The sequence below is a fragment of the Gadus morhua genome, chromosome 22 (genome assembly GCF_902167405.1).
Source record: "Gadus morhua chromosome 22, gadMor3.0, whole genome shotgun sequence".
Taxonomy (NCBI): Eukaryota; Metazoa; Chordata; class Actinopteri; order Gadiformes; family Gadidae; genus Gadus; species Gadus morhua.
Window position 1 is genome coordinate 6,045,457 of NC_044069.1, and position 14,709 is coordinate 6,060,165.

General features: G+C 47.7%; 1 protein-coding gene across 1 annotated transcript; it reads left to right on the top strand.

Annotated features, from left to right (window-relative positions):
* Positions 1 to 979: 979 nt before the first annotated feature.
* On the top strand, positions 980 to 14,171 carry tmem170b (transmembrane protein 170B). Its single transcript, XM_030346421.1, has 3 exons — positions 980 to 1,534; positions 5,959 to 6,129; positions 9,972 to 14,171. The coding sequence occupies exons 1-3, from the start codon at positions 1,342 to 1,344 to the stop codon at positions 10,100 to 10,102; spliced, it is 495 nt and encodes a 164-aa protein (XP_030202281.1). The 5' UTR covers positions 980 to 1,341; the 3' UTR covers positions 10,103 to 14,171.
* Positions 14,172 to 14,709: the final 538 nt, after the last annotated feature.

A 14,709-nucleotide genomic window follows, 5' to 3' on the forward strand; every position in this document is an offset into this window, starting at 1 on the left:
GAGATTCCCAGCAGGGGTCAGAGGTCGTACCGCCGCTTCACCTCCAGGCCTCTGAACTGGGACACCTCTTTAAATACCGCTTTTCCCCGGGGACCCTTCCGGAACATTACGTGCCCACGCAGTCGTTCCCGCCGAGGTCTCCTCCGTCGGTTCCAGAAAACCAACCGACTTACCCTCCGAGCGGTGTGTGAAGCTCAAGCCCTGCAAGGACACAGTCTTATCTGACGGCTACGTGGTGCTTTTTTTTTTATTATTAGCAAAATGCTAATAATTATTATTAGCCTTTATTAGTATTTTTAGCATCTAATCATTATTAGACTGATTCTTCATTTAGTTATTCTATTCACGTCCCATACATTTGGGTTTACGGAGACTATAGACTGTATACTAGACTAGAATGAGTTTGATCAGATTATAGTGAAGCAAGCTAGCTTCTTGAAAGGTTTTACCTGACTGGGGGCTGTATTGTCTGTTATTTAAGTTTAAATAACAGATAATTTGTGTTATAACTGTAAGGTGTGTTTTAAATACGTCTCTGGGTTAAATTTATAATATATGAATAGGTGTACTATTTTGGTCTATAAGAAGTGATATTTAGGTCTATAAGGAGTGATATTTAGGTCTATATGGTGTGATCTTTAGATCTATAAGGTGTAGGGGGATAATTAAGGCTTGGCTCCCCGCTGTGTCTCCTCTCTCACCTTGGCAGGCGTCTCGTGGTGACGCTGCACGAGCGACTCAGCACGCGGACAGCTCCTGCGTGGCTCCGTCGCCATTGACAACGCCCAGATGGTGTGCGCAGCTTTGAACGCCTTTTTTTTTCTCTAGTTAAAAATGAAACACAATCACAAACCGAGAGGTTTATTTCCCAAACACAAATTGTACGTAATTGGTTTTAGTGATCCAGCCATTAGTCACTAAAGGTACTGACTAATACATTACCGGCGGACGATACCCCCGAGTTATTACGCACATTTTCTGCGCGGATTGCCAGCGTGACACCTCTTTTGTTCCCCCCATTCATAGGGGCTGTCGACAGAACGAGCGTGAACCGAGCGCTCGGTGCGACGCGGTCTCGTTCAAACATGCTACTGGCCCTTTAAAAACATGCGACTGGCCCTTTAAGGACTCTGCAGCGAGACGAGTGTGCGCGCCGCTGCGCTCGCGTTGCCTGCCGTCCTCATCATGGCCTCCGTGCAGCCGCCACCACCGAGCATGAACCGACCGGCCGGCGGCCCTGCCCTTCCCCGAGCGGAGACCGACGTCAAACCGAAGCAGAGGCACCGGTAGAGGAGGAGCGCGCCGGGGGGAAAGCCGCCTCATGCCACCCCGGTCTCCTCCATGTCTTCGCCTCGAGCCGCGTTCAGCCATTTGATAAAGAGGGCTGCGAAACCGGGCGGCGCGGGCGGCGAGGGCGGCGGCGGCGGCGGCGGCGGCGGAACCATGAACACGAACAGGGATTACAACATTAATCTATCGGTGCAGCAGGTGCTGAGCCTATGGGTGCAGGGCTCGACGCTGCAACACTTCACAGGTAACGGGGGAGACGCCGTCCAGACGTGTGTGTGTGTGTGTGTGTGTGTGTGTGTGTGTGTGTGTGTGTGTGTGTGTGTGTGTGTGTGTGCGTGTGCGTGTGCGTGTGCGTGTGTGTGTGTGTGTGTGTTTTTACCGGGATGGGTGGTGGGCTGTTCGCCGTGGTAGGCCTACTACGTACGATGTTAGTTGCCGATCAGGACAAGCCAACACATAGCGATACCGTTACTTTGGTGAGGGTAGGGTAGGGTATGCTGGAGCCTCCATCACTAGGCTGGACGGGCAGTAACAGGATAGCTCAAGGAAATACACAACCGCAACCTGACTATCGGCAGGCTGCTAACTTAACCCTACGAGTGTGATGCACACCTATTAACCCATCATCATCGTGCGTAAATTGACAGCACCGTTACCACGGCCATCTGTGTATCCCCCCCTCAGCCCCCACCCCTCCCCCCAGCCGGCTTTTCTGTGGTGGGAGAACTGGTTTGGTCACACAGGGAGAAAAAACCCTTCCATTCCATTCCTTTCTCCGTGCGTGCGGAGTCAGCCAATTCAATTAATAACATGGCAGCACGCGGAGTCAGCCAATTAAATTAATAACATGACGGCACGCGGAGTCAGCAAATTCAATTAATAACATAAAAGCACGCGGAGTCAGCCAATTCAATTAATAACATTACAGAACACGGCCAATTAAAGGTGGTGCTGCGCCAATGGGCTTTGCTCAATGGTGTACGATGTGGTGTCATCTCCCAACACTACCACCACCACACAACCCCCTTTGTCCTGCAGTCCATTATCTAGACGTAATTAGGCCCAGCCACGTCCGAATAACGGTTTTCGAGGCCGACAATGAGAACCAGAAAATGGTGATGTAGATTGCAATGGTTGTACTTTGGGGATAGTTGTTGGCTCTACAGGCAGGACGGTCTTTATGTTTTCAATGCAGAATACTTTAGGCGGTTTCCTCAATAAATGGTCCATGTTTCATTAATAAGCTGTCACACCTAAATGTGAACCTTGCATATCGTGCAGAAAGAAGTGGCCGGTAGCTCTCCACTGTGGGAAAACGCGACAAAATAGTGCTGTTAAACGGAAATACAGGAAGTGTGTATCCGCGAAACACGAGATAAGCGCCTTTCTCCCCTGACCCGAAATCCTCCAGACATATACAGTGAGTATACGTGGTCCCATGGACACACTGAACGACCACACACTCAGAGTGAAGAGGTAGTGGTGTCTGCTGACTCGACAGAGTCCGTGCGATGAGTTTTAACGGGAAGGTGTATGACACACGTGGATGCTGGACAACCTATGATGCATCCTTTTAATCCTACCCGGGCTACCCGGGCAGCCAGCACCATCACCATCACCAGCCTCCTCTCCCTCACCCCCGTCCCCCTCCTCTCCCTCACCCCCTCCCTCCTCTCCGTCACCCCTCACTCCCTCTCCTCATCAATAGATCATCTGGACGTGAGTCTACAGCAGGGGATTAGCTGAAGGATCTGTCTGAACTTCTCCATGTTTTATTTCAAACCTCAAAATTGCTGATTTAACAGATTACTTTCCTGTTGGGACAGATGTTTTTACTTCTCTTTTTCAAACTACCCATCAGCAAACTGCCAAAATAGTTTTTCTTGGTAATAAATATTGCGGATGTCACCAATTCTTAGACGTTCACAGGAATATGCTCGTTATAACATACTTATTTATAGTTGGCATGTAACACTACTTTCAATCATACATTTAAAACCACGCCTTGTGTTGCGTTTACGGTTCCGGCACCAACACTAGATGTCAGAGAACGTACGGTAAAGAACACATATTTAGACCATAGATTCAGCTTCTATATTGAGACAATCGATTAGCTTGATTAAGCTGGATCTTATGTGTTTCAATAATAGATTCAGGTAATAGATGTAGAAGATTGAATCTTCAGTCTTTCATTTTTGCTTTAGGATCTTTCATTTTCTCTGTACATCATCTCTCTTTCTCTCTCACCCTCTCTCTCTCTCCTGCACCCTCTCTCTCTCTCTCTCTGTCTCTCTCTCTCTCTCTCTCTCTCTCTCTCTCTCTCTCCGTGTCTCTCTCTCTCTCTGTGTCTCTCTCTCTCTCTCCTGCACCCTCTCTCTCTCTCTCTCTCTCTCTCCGTGTCTCTCTCTCTGTGTCTCTCTCTCCCTCTCTCGCTGGCTATGTCTCTCTCTCTCTCTCTCTCTCTCTCTCTCTCTCTCTCTCTCTCTCTCTCTCTCTCTCTCTCTCTCTCTCTCTCTCTCTCTCTCTCTCTCTCTCCCCTTTCTCTCTCAAATTCAACCAAGCTTTATTTGCATGTAAAATAAACATTTACACTGTCCACTATCTTCCAACTCATCCTCGACTCCTACCTCCTGTACTCCATCCTTTCCCCCTCTCTCTGACTCCTCTCCTAACTACTTAAACTAATTTCCGGGACATGGGAGTGGAGGTACCACCGCTCACAGGCTGGGGTCAGAGGTCAGAGACCCGGGTCCACCTGTGTACCCGGACGAGGACCAGACACGTCTTATCTCTCGCCCCGTCCGAGGTGAGCGACGAAGACGTCGGGGGAGTCGCGGCGGGCGATGAAGAGGCTCTGTGTTGTCCCCGTGTCCCGTCCCCGAGGGCGGGGTGTGATGTCAGCCGGCCCCCGCCGGGACCCGGTGACAAAAGGTCCGTTGTTCCGGAGGGTTCTGTCGCCTCGCTTCTCCCCCCGGCTCTGACAGCTGATGGTTCGATCGATCCTCGGAAGGCTGGGCTCCCCGCCCGGAGCGAGACAACGAGATGAGAGACACGCCCTGGAACTGTCTCTGATTCAGAGGACGAAGAAGAAAAGCAAACATTGTTGGGGGAAGGGAGTCGTGGCCCATGTTGTTTTCCGTGGCCAACATCGAAACGTCTTCCAGTGAATGCAGCATCTCCTGTTTGATACACTGTGATCGAAAGTGAATCGTGACACAGTACCAACAGACTGAGGTCCAGAACCTTCTCTCAAGCCAACTGGTGCCCCCATCCCCCCTCCCTCCCCTCGCTGGCTTCATTCCGTGGCAACTGCCGAGGTTCCTCGCTTGGCGACAGGAACGACGGTCAAGTTTACGCTTATAATGTGCCGCCGGTCTGTGATGCTCTGCAGCCCCCACGACTGAGGTAGAGGAGGAGGAGGCGGAGGCAAGATGAAGGACAGGGACCGTGATACACAGGTCTTTCACTCAGCAGAACTCCAAAATAGACTTCACCAGCCTTTGTGTTATTACCCAGTTCCTTTATCCCTAAAACCTTGTTCTGACCCTCGAAATCTGTTATATATGACCCTCGAAGTCATATTATAAGCATTTCACTTTGTGGATCCCTCTCACCCCAAACCTTCATTTACTTTAATCCACTTTCTCATTCACATCTCATTCAGTATTAGAAATTAACGAAGGGGCACAATGTTATCGACCCGTTTTCGGCTCGCATTATTAACTTTTTTATGGGATCCATCCATTTTATAGTCCAGATCTGGAGCTCCTGCTCCTCTATGCAGCCATGTGTCAATATCCAGTCGTACGACAACACTTACCTCACCTACACTCTGTCCCCACGGTCCACTGGCTCTCCAATGAGCCCCGAACTGTAGCCGGTAAGACAAGTCGTTTCCTGCTGATTGAAACCCTTCCCGGGCTCCTAAGGTAGCTGCCGATGCTGCTGCTGCTCTCTGAAGCGAGATCTCGCCCTCTCGTCGACGAGTCTGGTGTCAACACTCGCAACATTGAGAATCCACTGGTTGGCCTTTTCAGTGACTGTGTGACTAACCTCCCAGGACACAGAAGTGTCCTTTCTCAGCCTCTACCGGAACCTATTGTTAGCAGGGGAGTTGTTCTACTTCAGGTATTATTTGAGTTTGTATGTGGCTTTGCTACCGTTCAGTGCTGGCCCTGAAGGACCTGAAGCTCTTCTCCTCTCTATGTGTGGTCAGGTGAGATGAGGCCAGAGAGTATTTCTGTCTCAGGTTTCGCTTGCAGTGGTCACATTTTACAATTAAGCAGAGTTGCAATGAATTAAATAAACGTGCCGTTAAGGTAAGGCTTAGGCGTCTTGCTCTAGGATGCATACAGGTAGACTGCGGAAATTGGAATTAGAAGCGTTTCTATTGCTGGGAGGCACTGTCAAGCCGCCAGGATAAATAGGCTCTCTTACAAATAAAGGACCTGTGTACGGGGTGAGGTATCATGTACACAAACATCAACCGTTAACATTCTGTCTCCTATCTGTCTCATGTTTTACCTGCAGTGTCTGTGAGCCTTCCAGCTGCTAACTCGCTAGCGGCTAACTTGTTAGCGGCTAATTTTTGTAATTGCTAATGTGACCCCTGCTTTTTCTTCTCTCTCTCTCTCCTTTCTCTTTTATGTCTCTCGTCCGCCCTGTCAGAGATGTGGTACTGGGTGTTCCTCTGGTGTCTCTTCTCCTCGCTCTTCGTGCACGGCGGTGTGGGCCTGCTCATGTTGGTCATGCTGCAGCGACACCGCAGGGGGCGAATCATCACCGTGGTGATGGTCAGCGTAGGCTTCCTGGCCTCCCTCTCCGGTGGGGTCGTCACCAGTAAGTCACCCTCCTTGCTTGAAATCCTCTCTCATAATCAATATCTCTCTCCCTCTCGAGACGTCCCCCCTCTCTCTCTCTCTCCTTCTTTTTCTTTCCTTGTCTCTCTTTCTCTTATCTCTCCGCTGTAACCCTATCACACTCCTACGGTGTCTCAGCAAAGTCTCAGATTTCAACCACCAGTATCGAAGGTTTAGAGTCCATCGTATTTCCTACAATCAAGGTCAGTTGTGATCTTGATTGTCACATGTTGGCACGGCACCAAGATGCATAAAAATATGGATTGACTCAAGCTGGTTTCTCTAACCTCATGTGTGTGATGTCACAAATGGCCAAACTTTTTATATGAACTTTTTAGCATAGTTTCATATGGCCTTGTTGGCTCATGCTAACAAAGAATACATGCTAACACGCTATCCTGAAAACCTGTTGTCAAGGCTGAGATACACATACTTTCACCTGGTTAGGGAAACTAAGCCATGACTTTGGCTTGTCGTCATGGTTATGAAGATAACTGCGGTCATCCACTACTGTGAGAAACACTGACCCAAACATTACATCTATAGTATGCTGATCAATTATCTAAATATAGGAGCTGAGTCTAGGATCTAAATATGGGTTCTTTACCGTATGGTTCCTGATATCTTGTGATGATACTAGGACAGTAATCATAACACAAGTGGTGGTTAAAATTATGAATTAAGGTAAATAGATGTTCAAATGAGCGGTGTTGCACCCTAGCTCTTAATAAGCATGTTATAATGTGCATATTCTTGAGCGTTTGAGACTTGCTCATATCTGGACTGCAATTCTTATGAACCTGAGTGTGCCGAAAAAAGAGAAGTACAAACTGTGTCGCAAGATTATAAACTGGAAGGTCATCTGTTAAATCAGCCGTTTGAGACTTGAAGTATGACAATGCCAAGTTGCCTTGAAGTCAAGACAAATCCTTGACCTAATCCCCTGCTGTTGGACTCACGTCCAGATGATCGATGGATGAGATAAAACAGCAGATTGAGCGGAAGGGATGAGGGAGAGGAGGCCGGTGGTGGTGATGGTGCTCTGGGTAGGATTACAAGGATGCATCATAGGTTGTCCGGCATGCACGTGCGTCGTACACCTTCCCGTTAAAACTCATCTGCCGAGTCAGCAGACACCACTACCTCTTCACTCTGAGTGTGTGGTCGGTCAGTGTGTCCATGGGACCACGTTTACTCACTGTATATGTCTGGAGGATTTCAGGTCAGGGCAGAAAGGCGCTTATCTTGTGTTTCTGTGACACAGATTCCTGTAGATTCCTTTAGCAGCAAGACGTTTAACGTTTTCCCAGTTGCATGCCTGCTAACACTCATCGTAAGGATTATCTGTCGAGACAGCAGGCCCGACTACCTTTTCCCCTGAGTGTGTGTGTAGCTAGAGACGTCGGAGCAGTAAGCACTCTCTAATGGCGAAGCACAAGTGACTTTTCGTGCAGGCGTATTGCTGTGAAAGAAACAGGTCGTCTGTGCTTATGTCACAGAGTTGCACCCTAACACCTCCCCTTCTTCTATCACCACCTCACCCCATATTCTCTCTCTCTCTCTCTCTCTCTCTCCCTACTTCTCAGTCCTTGTCTCTCTCTGTCTCTGTCTGTCACTTCCCCTCACTCACCTCGTCACCAGCCTCCCACTCACTCTCTCCCACCTCTGCAGCCCTCTGGTAAAAGTGTCAGATTGTCTAGACAACACAGGAAGGGGACAGCATCAGGAGAGGGAGAAAAGAGAGGGAGAGAGAGAGAGAGAGAGATGATGTAAAGAGAAAATGAAAGATCCTAAACCAAAAAAGAAAGACAGAAGAGCAACATGCATACAAAGCAGACGACCAGAAAGGGATACGTCTCCTGTTGTTTCCCTTTCTCCACTCAACCTTTTAGTCCGTTGTTGCGGTTATACATTTGGTACGCTAGTGTCTCCGCCTGACCCGTCACCTGATCCACAGACGCCTCTCCTCCTCGGCCCCTCCCCCACCTCTTCCTCCGTCCGCCTTGTTCGACGCTCCTCTTCAGCCAACCTGATTACTTATTCATCCCGGATCCATACCTCTTTGTCCCGATCTACCTCCTTAGTCATTTACTCACACACACACACACACACACACACACACACACACACACACACACACACACACACACACACACACACATATACACACACACACACCCACACACATACACACGGTGATCCTGCGCCTGGCCTAGAGAGATTTAGAGGTCTGTTCACACACACACACACACACACACACACACACACACACAGACACACGGTGGTCCAGCGCCTCGCCTAGAGAGATTTAGAGGTCTGTTCACACACACACACAGACACACACATAAAAGAAACACCCAACACAGCAGCTAAGACCTTGGTGTGCAGATTGTGTGTGCGTGTGTGTTGTTGTGCGTGCGAACAGACCTCTAAATCTCTCTAGGCGGGACGCGCGCGTGTGTGTGTGCGTGCGTGTGTGTGTGTGTGTGTGTGAGTGTCTCTAGGCGTGGTGCGGGACCTCCGTACACCACAGTCTGATGAATCACAGGCCGATCGCAGCAGGAGCACCGGGCCCAAAATAGAACCACACTTTATTATTAATGTGCAGCAGGGAGGGAGGGGGGAGGCTCACAGCTCCAACCCCTGGCAAGAGGCGGCCTTCTGATTGGTTGTTCAGAGATTCAAGTTGCAACATTTCCTTTGGTATCGTTAATAGACAAATTATTAAACAAGCTGATTTGAATGTATTATTTATGTGTATTAGCGATAAGTAGTTATATGTGCTAGCTATGCATTATGTATAATTGTTATTCACAACTTTGAACCACCTCTACTAGCAAAGCCAGACAGAACCGACTTAAAAGACGACTACGTCCTCCATAATAACATAAGTGTTTAGAAACAATATCAATTCAGCCTCATAAAGTTTTTAGTTTCAGACATACAGTGGCCGCGGAACAGCACACTTCACATTCAGTAACGGTTGTGCGACCAGTAAACCAAAGTGTGGGTGGACGTTGCCACCACGCCTCGTCACGGCAGGGGGGCCTTGTAGACTGATGCTCCCTCAGCTTTCAACGGGCCTTCTCGTTAAATATTCAGTCACCGAGCATGCGGCCACCTGGTGTGTAAAACCTCTGTGCTGGTCTCTGCGTTGCTTTTAAATAAGCAAGGAGGTCATCTTTCCCTCTTTACCCTTCTTTGAATTACCTTCTTGGGACTGATGTGTGACGACGGAGGGGACGGAACGTCTCGTCCAACCCTGGCTACTCTCTCTTGAGTGTGTTTTTGTTTGTGTGTTGGTACGTGGGGTTGTTTGTGCTGTCGAAAGTGGGTTCCAAAATATTTTTAGTCCAAAACCCAGATTTTTGGTTATTCAATAATTGCAACCCCAACTTCTTACATGGCTGTGCAGCCCTAAACATCCTTTGAACCACATCAACATCTTCCCAGAATATACATTTTCAAGAAGTTAGTAACTTTGCCCTCAAGTACAATAGGTTATCTTTGCTAATTGCTAATAAAACGTACCACTACATTTCCATAGCTTATAAAACCGCAATCTCCTGTGACCTCGTTAACTTAGTCATATTTTTACTGACTTTACTGACTGGCTTAGGATATAGCCAATGAGCTACAGTGAATCAGCAGCGTGAGAGAGAGCAGAGTACGTTTAGATACAGGCCGAAACATGTCTCTTTTACAACTATGCTACGGGGCTAACGACATGCATCTCAGGGGACGCCCCGAGTACGGATCTTTGACCCGTGTTCGTGAGCCACTGGTGAACGCTGTGCTCTTCTGGTTTCGTCCCCCCTGCAGGCGCGGCGGTGGCGGGGGTGTACCGCGTGGCGGGAAAGGACATGGCGCCACTGGAGGCCCTGGTGCTGGGCGTGGGCCAGACCACCTTCTCCGTCATCATCTCCTTCTCCCGCATCCTGGCCACGCTCTGAAGCAGCCCACACACACCCGGCGGACCAATCACGGAGGAGCCCAGGGACCGGACCCCCGACCCCCTTCTCCCCTACGCCCTCGCTCCGTCGGAGGAGGGGGGCAGCGAGGAGGGTCGACCGGGATCGACCGGCCGATGGCGGACTTAAAGGAGGCTCGGGGGTAGCGGAGGACGGGAAGTGGCTTGAGATACGCCATAAGGCACGATCGCCGGAATGGCGTGTTTGGGGGGTTGGCGGCGGGATGGAGCCCCCCCACCCTAGTGTCTCCGCTTTGGTGTTACAGCCACAAAATGAGCCCCTTGTCAACGATCGGGGGGGGGGGGGGAGACTGCTATCTGTGGCGTCCGTGGCCAGAGTCAAACTAGCATCTCTCTGGTCGATGTGCCATTCCTAAAGACATACAGATACTTTGTGGTCGACGCCACTGACTCTTAAAGGTGTTCTGTTGCACATGTTGGAAAACCACTATAAACAGAGGAGACGAAGAGCATGAGGAAGATGAAGGTGATTGTGGGGGTCCTGGGGGGGGTCCTTTGGGGGATCCCCCCCCCCAGTGGATCAAAATGCACTTTAGGTGCCACTGCGACCACGAATAATCCCAGCGATGAAAGGTCAGGAGACGTGAGAACAACGTTAACAAATATTCATCAGCAAGACGGCCTTCCCCTTATTACGATCACCCCTCCCTCTCTGGGTGATACAGCATACCTACGTTACCAACCCTCGAACGAACCCACCAATCAGCCGCTCCGCAGTGCCATACGGCGTCCAATCCAAACTTTTCAACTGCCTGACGCGAGGCGGCTGGGTTTGAGAACCAGCGAGGAGGAGGCCCAGTCAGTCCGGTCCACATTCAGTTTGTGTCTCAATATCAAGGATGCATCATATGATGTGCCAATATGTACTGCAGGCATGAAACACGGTCACCATCAATGCGTTGGGTTCATTACTAATATTCTCCTTTAGAGAGGCCAGGTCACCTCGCCCATGTCCGCACTAATGTGGATAGATTTGAAAACGCTTTTTAGTCCCATCACTTCCATCCGCACTTAAATAGTGTTTTAATGAATCTGCCTGATGGATCCATTTGAAGGTACCGGCAACACGTTGTAGTGTAGCTGGGGGGAAGTCCCTGTAGTATGACTGTGACGTTGTCCAGACATTGCTGGCCTGATGAAGTGGTCTGGGCATGCGCATGAGAAGGCATGAACTGAAATGGATGGGGAAATCCCTGTCTGATTGGGGATGGACAGTGTTGGGGAAAAACACTAGTGTGGATGGAAAACCCTTTACTTAAGGTAGAGTTATGGTTGGACGTCGACGCAACGCAAAGGGGGTTTACGGACCCATACGTCCTTACGGCCGTATCCACCGCAAGGGCCGGACGTAAGCCTCCCAAAAATTGTAACCTTGCGTCGAGGCGAGGCAGAAGCAAGGGCTGTGATTGGACCGCTAACGTAAACCTGACCAACAACCGAAACAGGTCCATGACTGCGTCGAAGCGACATTGCGTTGTGTCAACTCCCAACCCTCCCTCTACGTTGAGCCGGCGATAGTGTGGGTCTGGCCTAGGGTGGATGTCCTTTGAGGTTTGGAGGTGTGGAGTACAGGGTTGGAGTGGTGCGACAAATGGTGTGTAGAGGGAATGGAGTGGAGGGAGCGTAGCCCTTGTTTATTTTAGTGCGGTGCTGCTTGAGCTGAAACCTTGACGTGCTTTTTTATTTTTTATTTCCAAACAGAAAGTGTGAAGTCTGGAGTGAGTGCAGATTTTACAACAGGGTCGGGAATCTTGGCCCCCATCTTGGATCGTGGCATGCTGTTGTTAACAGCGTCCCGGTGGCTGCGAAGCCATCTTGGATCTGAGCATGCTGTTGATATAGGAGAAGGTCAAACCCATTATGCTGCTTTGCCTTTTTTTCAAAATATCCCCCAATTGTTTTTTAATGTCGTTTTTTGTGCGTCACCAACCTAATCGTACCTGTGCTTCTTAAGTTTGACATTTTGCACTGAGACGTACCGGCCTTTGTTTGGGACCAGTGTGTAGTGATGCTGTCTAGGCTTGAGCCCACTTCTTACACCGTCCTTCCTCATTGACATGCAAGGTAGTACAACTTAGGTCATCATTATATCCCATAATAATGTCTATTCATTTAATAAGCTTCATTGGTTATGACAAAGGCATTAACTATATATTTACTCTATATCTGTGAGGATTGACATGCCTGTAACAGTACTCGTTTCTGGTGTTGAATACCTCGAGATACTGACTTTTATTAATTTTTAACTTTCTGGTTAAGTTGCTTTGACTTGCGCCCTACTACCTACACCTAGTCTAACAAACTAGGCAGTCCCCAGAATGCAGGTTAGGTTTATTATGCCAAAGTTCTTTCTCACATCCTAGCTTTACTGTCTTGCTTGTTTGATTGTTATCCCTGCCGAGAATGAGTTCTATGAATTTCGTTTGAAAATGTTTGTTTTGCACAATACTAGCATGGGGGTGAAATGGCACCCAGACCTGACCTGTTTTTAAGTTTATTTCACTGTAATTTCTGTGACATTTTCTTACAGAATAGGTATGATATTTGCAAGCTTTGCGCGTGTGTGTGTGTTGTGAGTTGTAACTGTACAGGCAATTGCCGTGCGTGTATTTGATTGGGTTATGTAATTGACACAACTCACCTTCAGTACCAGTTCAGCACACAGGAGGGCAGTATTCCATTGATTAAACTGCAAAAGTAGTCGGGACCGAAATTAAGATTGTGAGCTTGAAATGATTCAAAATTGGTGTTCTGAGCAGATTTTCATTTGAAAGAATGTGATTTGTTTATTTTACGTTTGTTTAACGCCCTCATGTCTGCACATAAACAACACTGGGTTTCATTTGAATGTTTTGGCTCAATTTCAGGGACCAAATGTGAGTTATCTTGGATGACTCATCTGTCGTCACAGAAACAATATCTATGTAAAACTGTGTTCGACAGTTGCTGCATATATGGTTCGTAGATGTTGTGAAACTTGTATTTCCCCCCTGTATTCGATGTTTGGTGTGATTGTGCATGTGAGTAATACTAGCATTATGTTTGGTCTAATTTAATTTTTATTCTTGAGTGTTTAATCAAGAGACCAAGGACCTAATTTAAAGCAGAGATGGTTTAACTTCCACGTTTTAGAAAATAAAAGTCCCTAGAGTATTAGAGCCATCATTTGGGATTGCTGAGGTAACAAACAAACATGGCAGGAATTTTCCCTGAATTTGGAGTTGTCCACCTTTGCCTTAAACTGAATAATGGATACTTGGAATATTATGTTAAAGTCAGACATCATTTTGTTATAGATGTCCGTTACCACTATTTCTGAGCTTTTTTGGAATTAATTTCTCTCCAAACAGATTCCCAAGCAATTGTTAATAAATTGTTAGCTGTATCTTGTTAAAGCCCCCACCGTTTGACAGTATGCTAACAAACTGTCTTGTAAATACTCTGAGGTATACTAAGAGGCAATGTAGCCTAGCTGACAAACCACAGCAAATTTAACCTTCAGACTATGTGTTTGTGTTCGAATTGGAATTATTTGAGTTGGGTTACCTGCTTTCAGACTCCTTGATCATGCCATCGTGAAAAATGGATTGGATATTTACGTTTTGTACGCAGTACCGACACGGCGCACGAATCAACGAATACAAACCGTAACCAGGCTTTTTGGATGGGCACCCGTCAGCAACTAGGAAGACTCCCGCCTCAATAACCAATCCCCCATAGTCTTTTAACTAACACTGCCCCCTTCAGGACATTGTTGTTGTTCCCCCTCATTTGATTGCATGCGCAATACAACTCTGATAATATGTGAACGGATGTCAGACAATCCAACGAGAGACAGTGTTTGATTAGAAAAAGAAGAAAAATTCTCCAAAGTGGCACTTGTAGATAATGTATAATATATTCTTTTTTTAATTTTGTACCAGCTGAACGGCTGATGTTTATAACTATTGCCTATTTATGTACAAATTGTTCTCTCTGTACATACTCAACTGTGCGTTGAAATTAAAAATGTTTTGCAGTAACAATTTCAATTTTCTTAAACATTGAACAGGCTTTTTTGTAGTTTGATGCTCCTTTGTAGGACCATTTCAGAATCATAAAAAAATATCCCCAGTTGGATTTACACCTGGTTCTGCCATGTTGGGCGCGAGAAAACACCTGGACCTCATCTTATTCCATCCCCCCCTTTTCTCTCCCTTTTTCCTCCCTTCATCTCCCTCTTTCTCTCCTCGTGAACTCGTTCAGTTACAAAACCACATAGGCTTTTTATTACAACCGCACTAGACAACCAGGCCTACAGAGTAAAGCATGTGTAGGCCTATATCGTAGAAAAACGTGGCTAATGCCCGCGTCTAGGGGCAAACAGATTATGTCATGCTAGCCATGATGCCAAAACGACATCACTTCTAGAAGTCTACTTTTCAACAAAAAAAAAGACGACATAAGACATTCATCCTTTCCTACTGGTTAGTAGGCCTACGTGCAGGGACCATTCACGCTCGATGTCCGTAGGCACGATTCTTCTACACTTAGCCTAATCTCCACCCGCCATTATCCATTGTGTTGTTT

What these genes read in the sequence shown, in the direction of transcription:
- tmem170b (XM_030346421.1), top strand. Translation starts at nt 1,342, where the DNA reads ATGTCTTCGCCTCGAGCCGCGTTCAGCCATTTGATAAAGAGGGCTGCG. An exon ending in GACGCTGCAACACTTCACAG is followed by an intron (nt 1,535 to 5,958) that starts GTAACGGGGGAG and finishes CCGCCCTGTCAG; the next exon opens with AGATGTGGTACTGGGTGTTC. An exon ending in CTCCGGTGGGGTCGTCACCA is followed by an intron (nt 6,130 to 9,971) that starts GTAAGTCACCCT and finishes TCCCCCCTGCAG; the next exon opens with GCGCGGCGGTGGCGGGGGTG.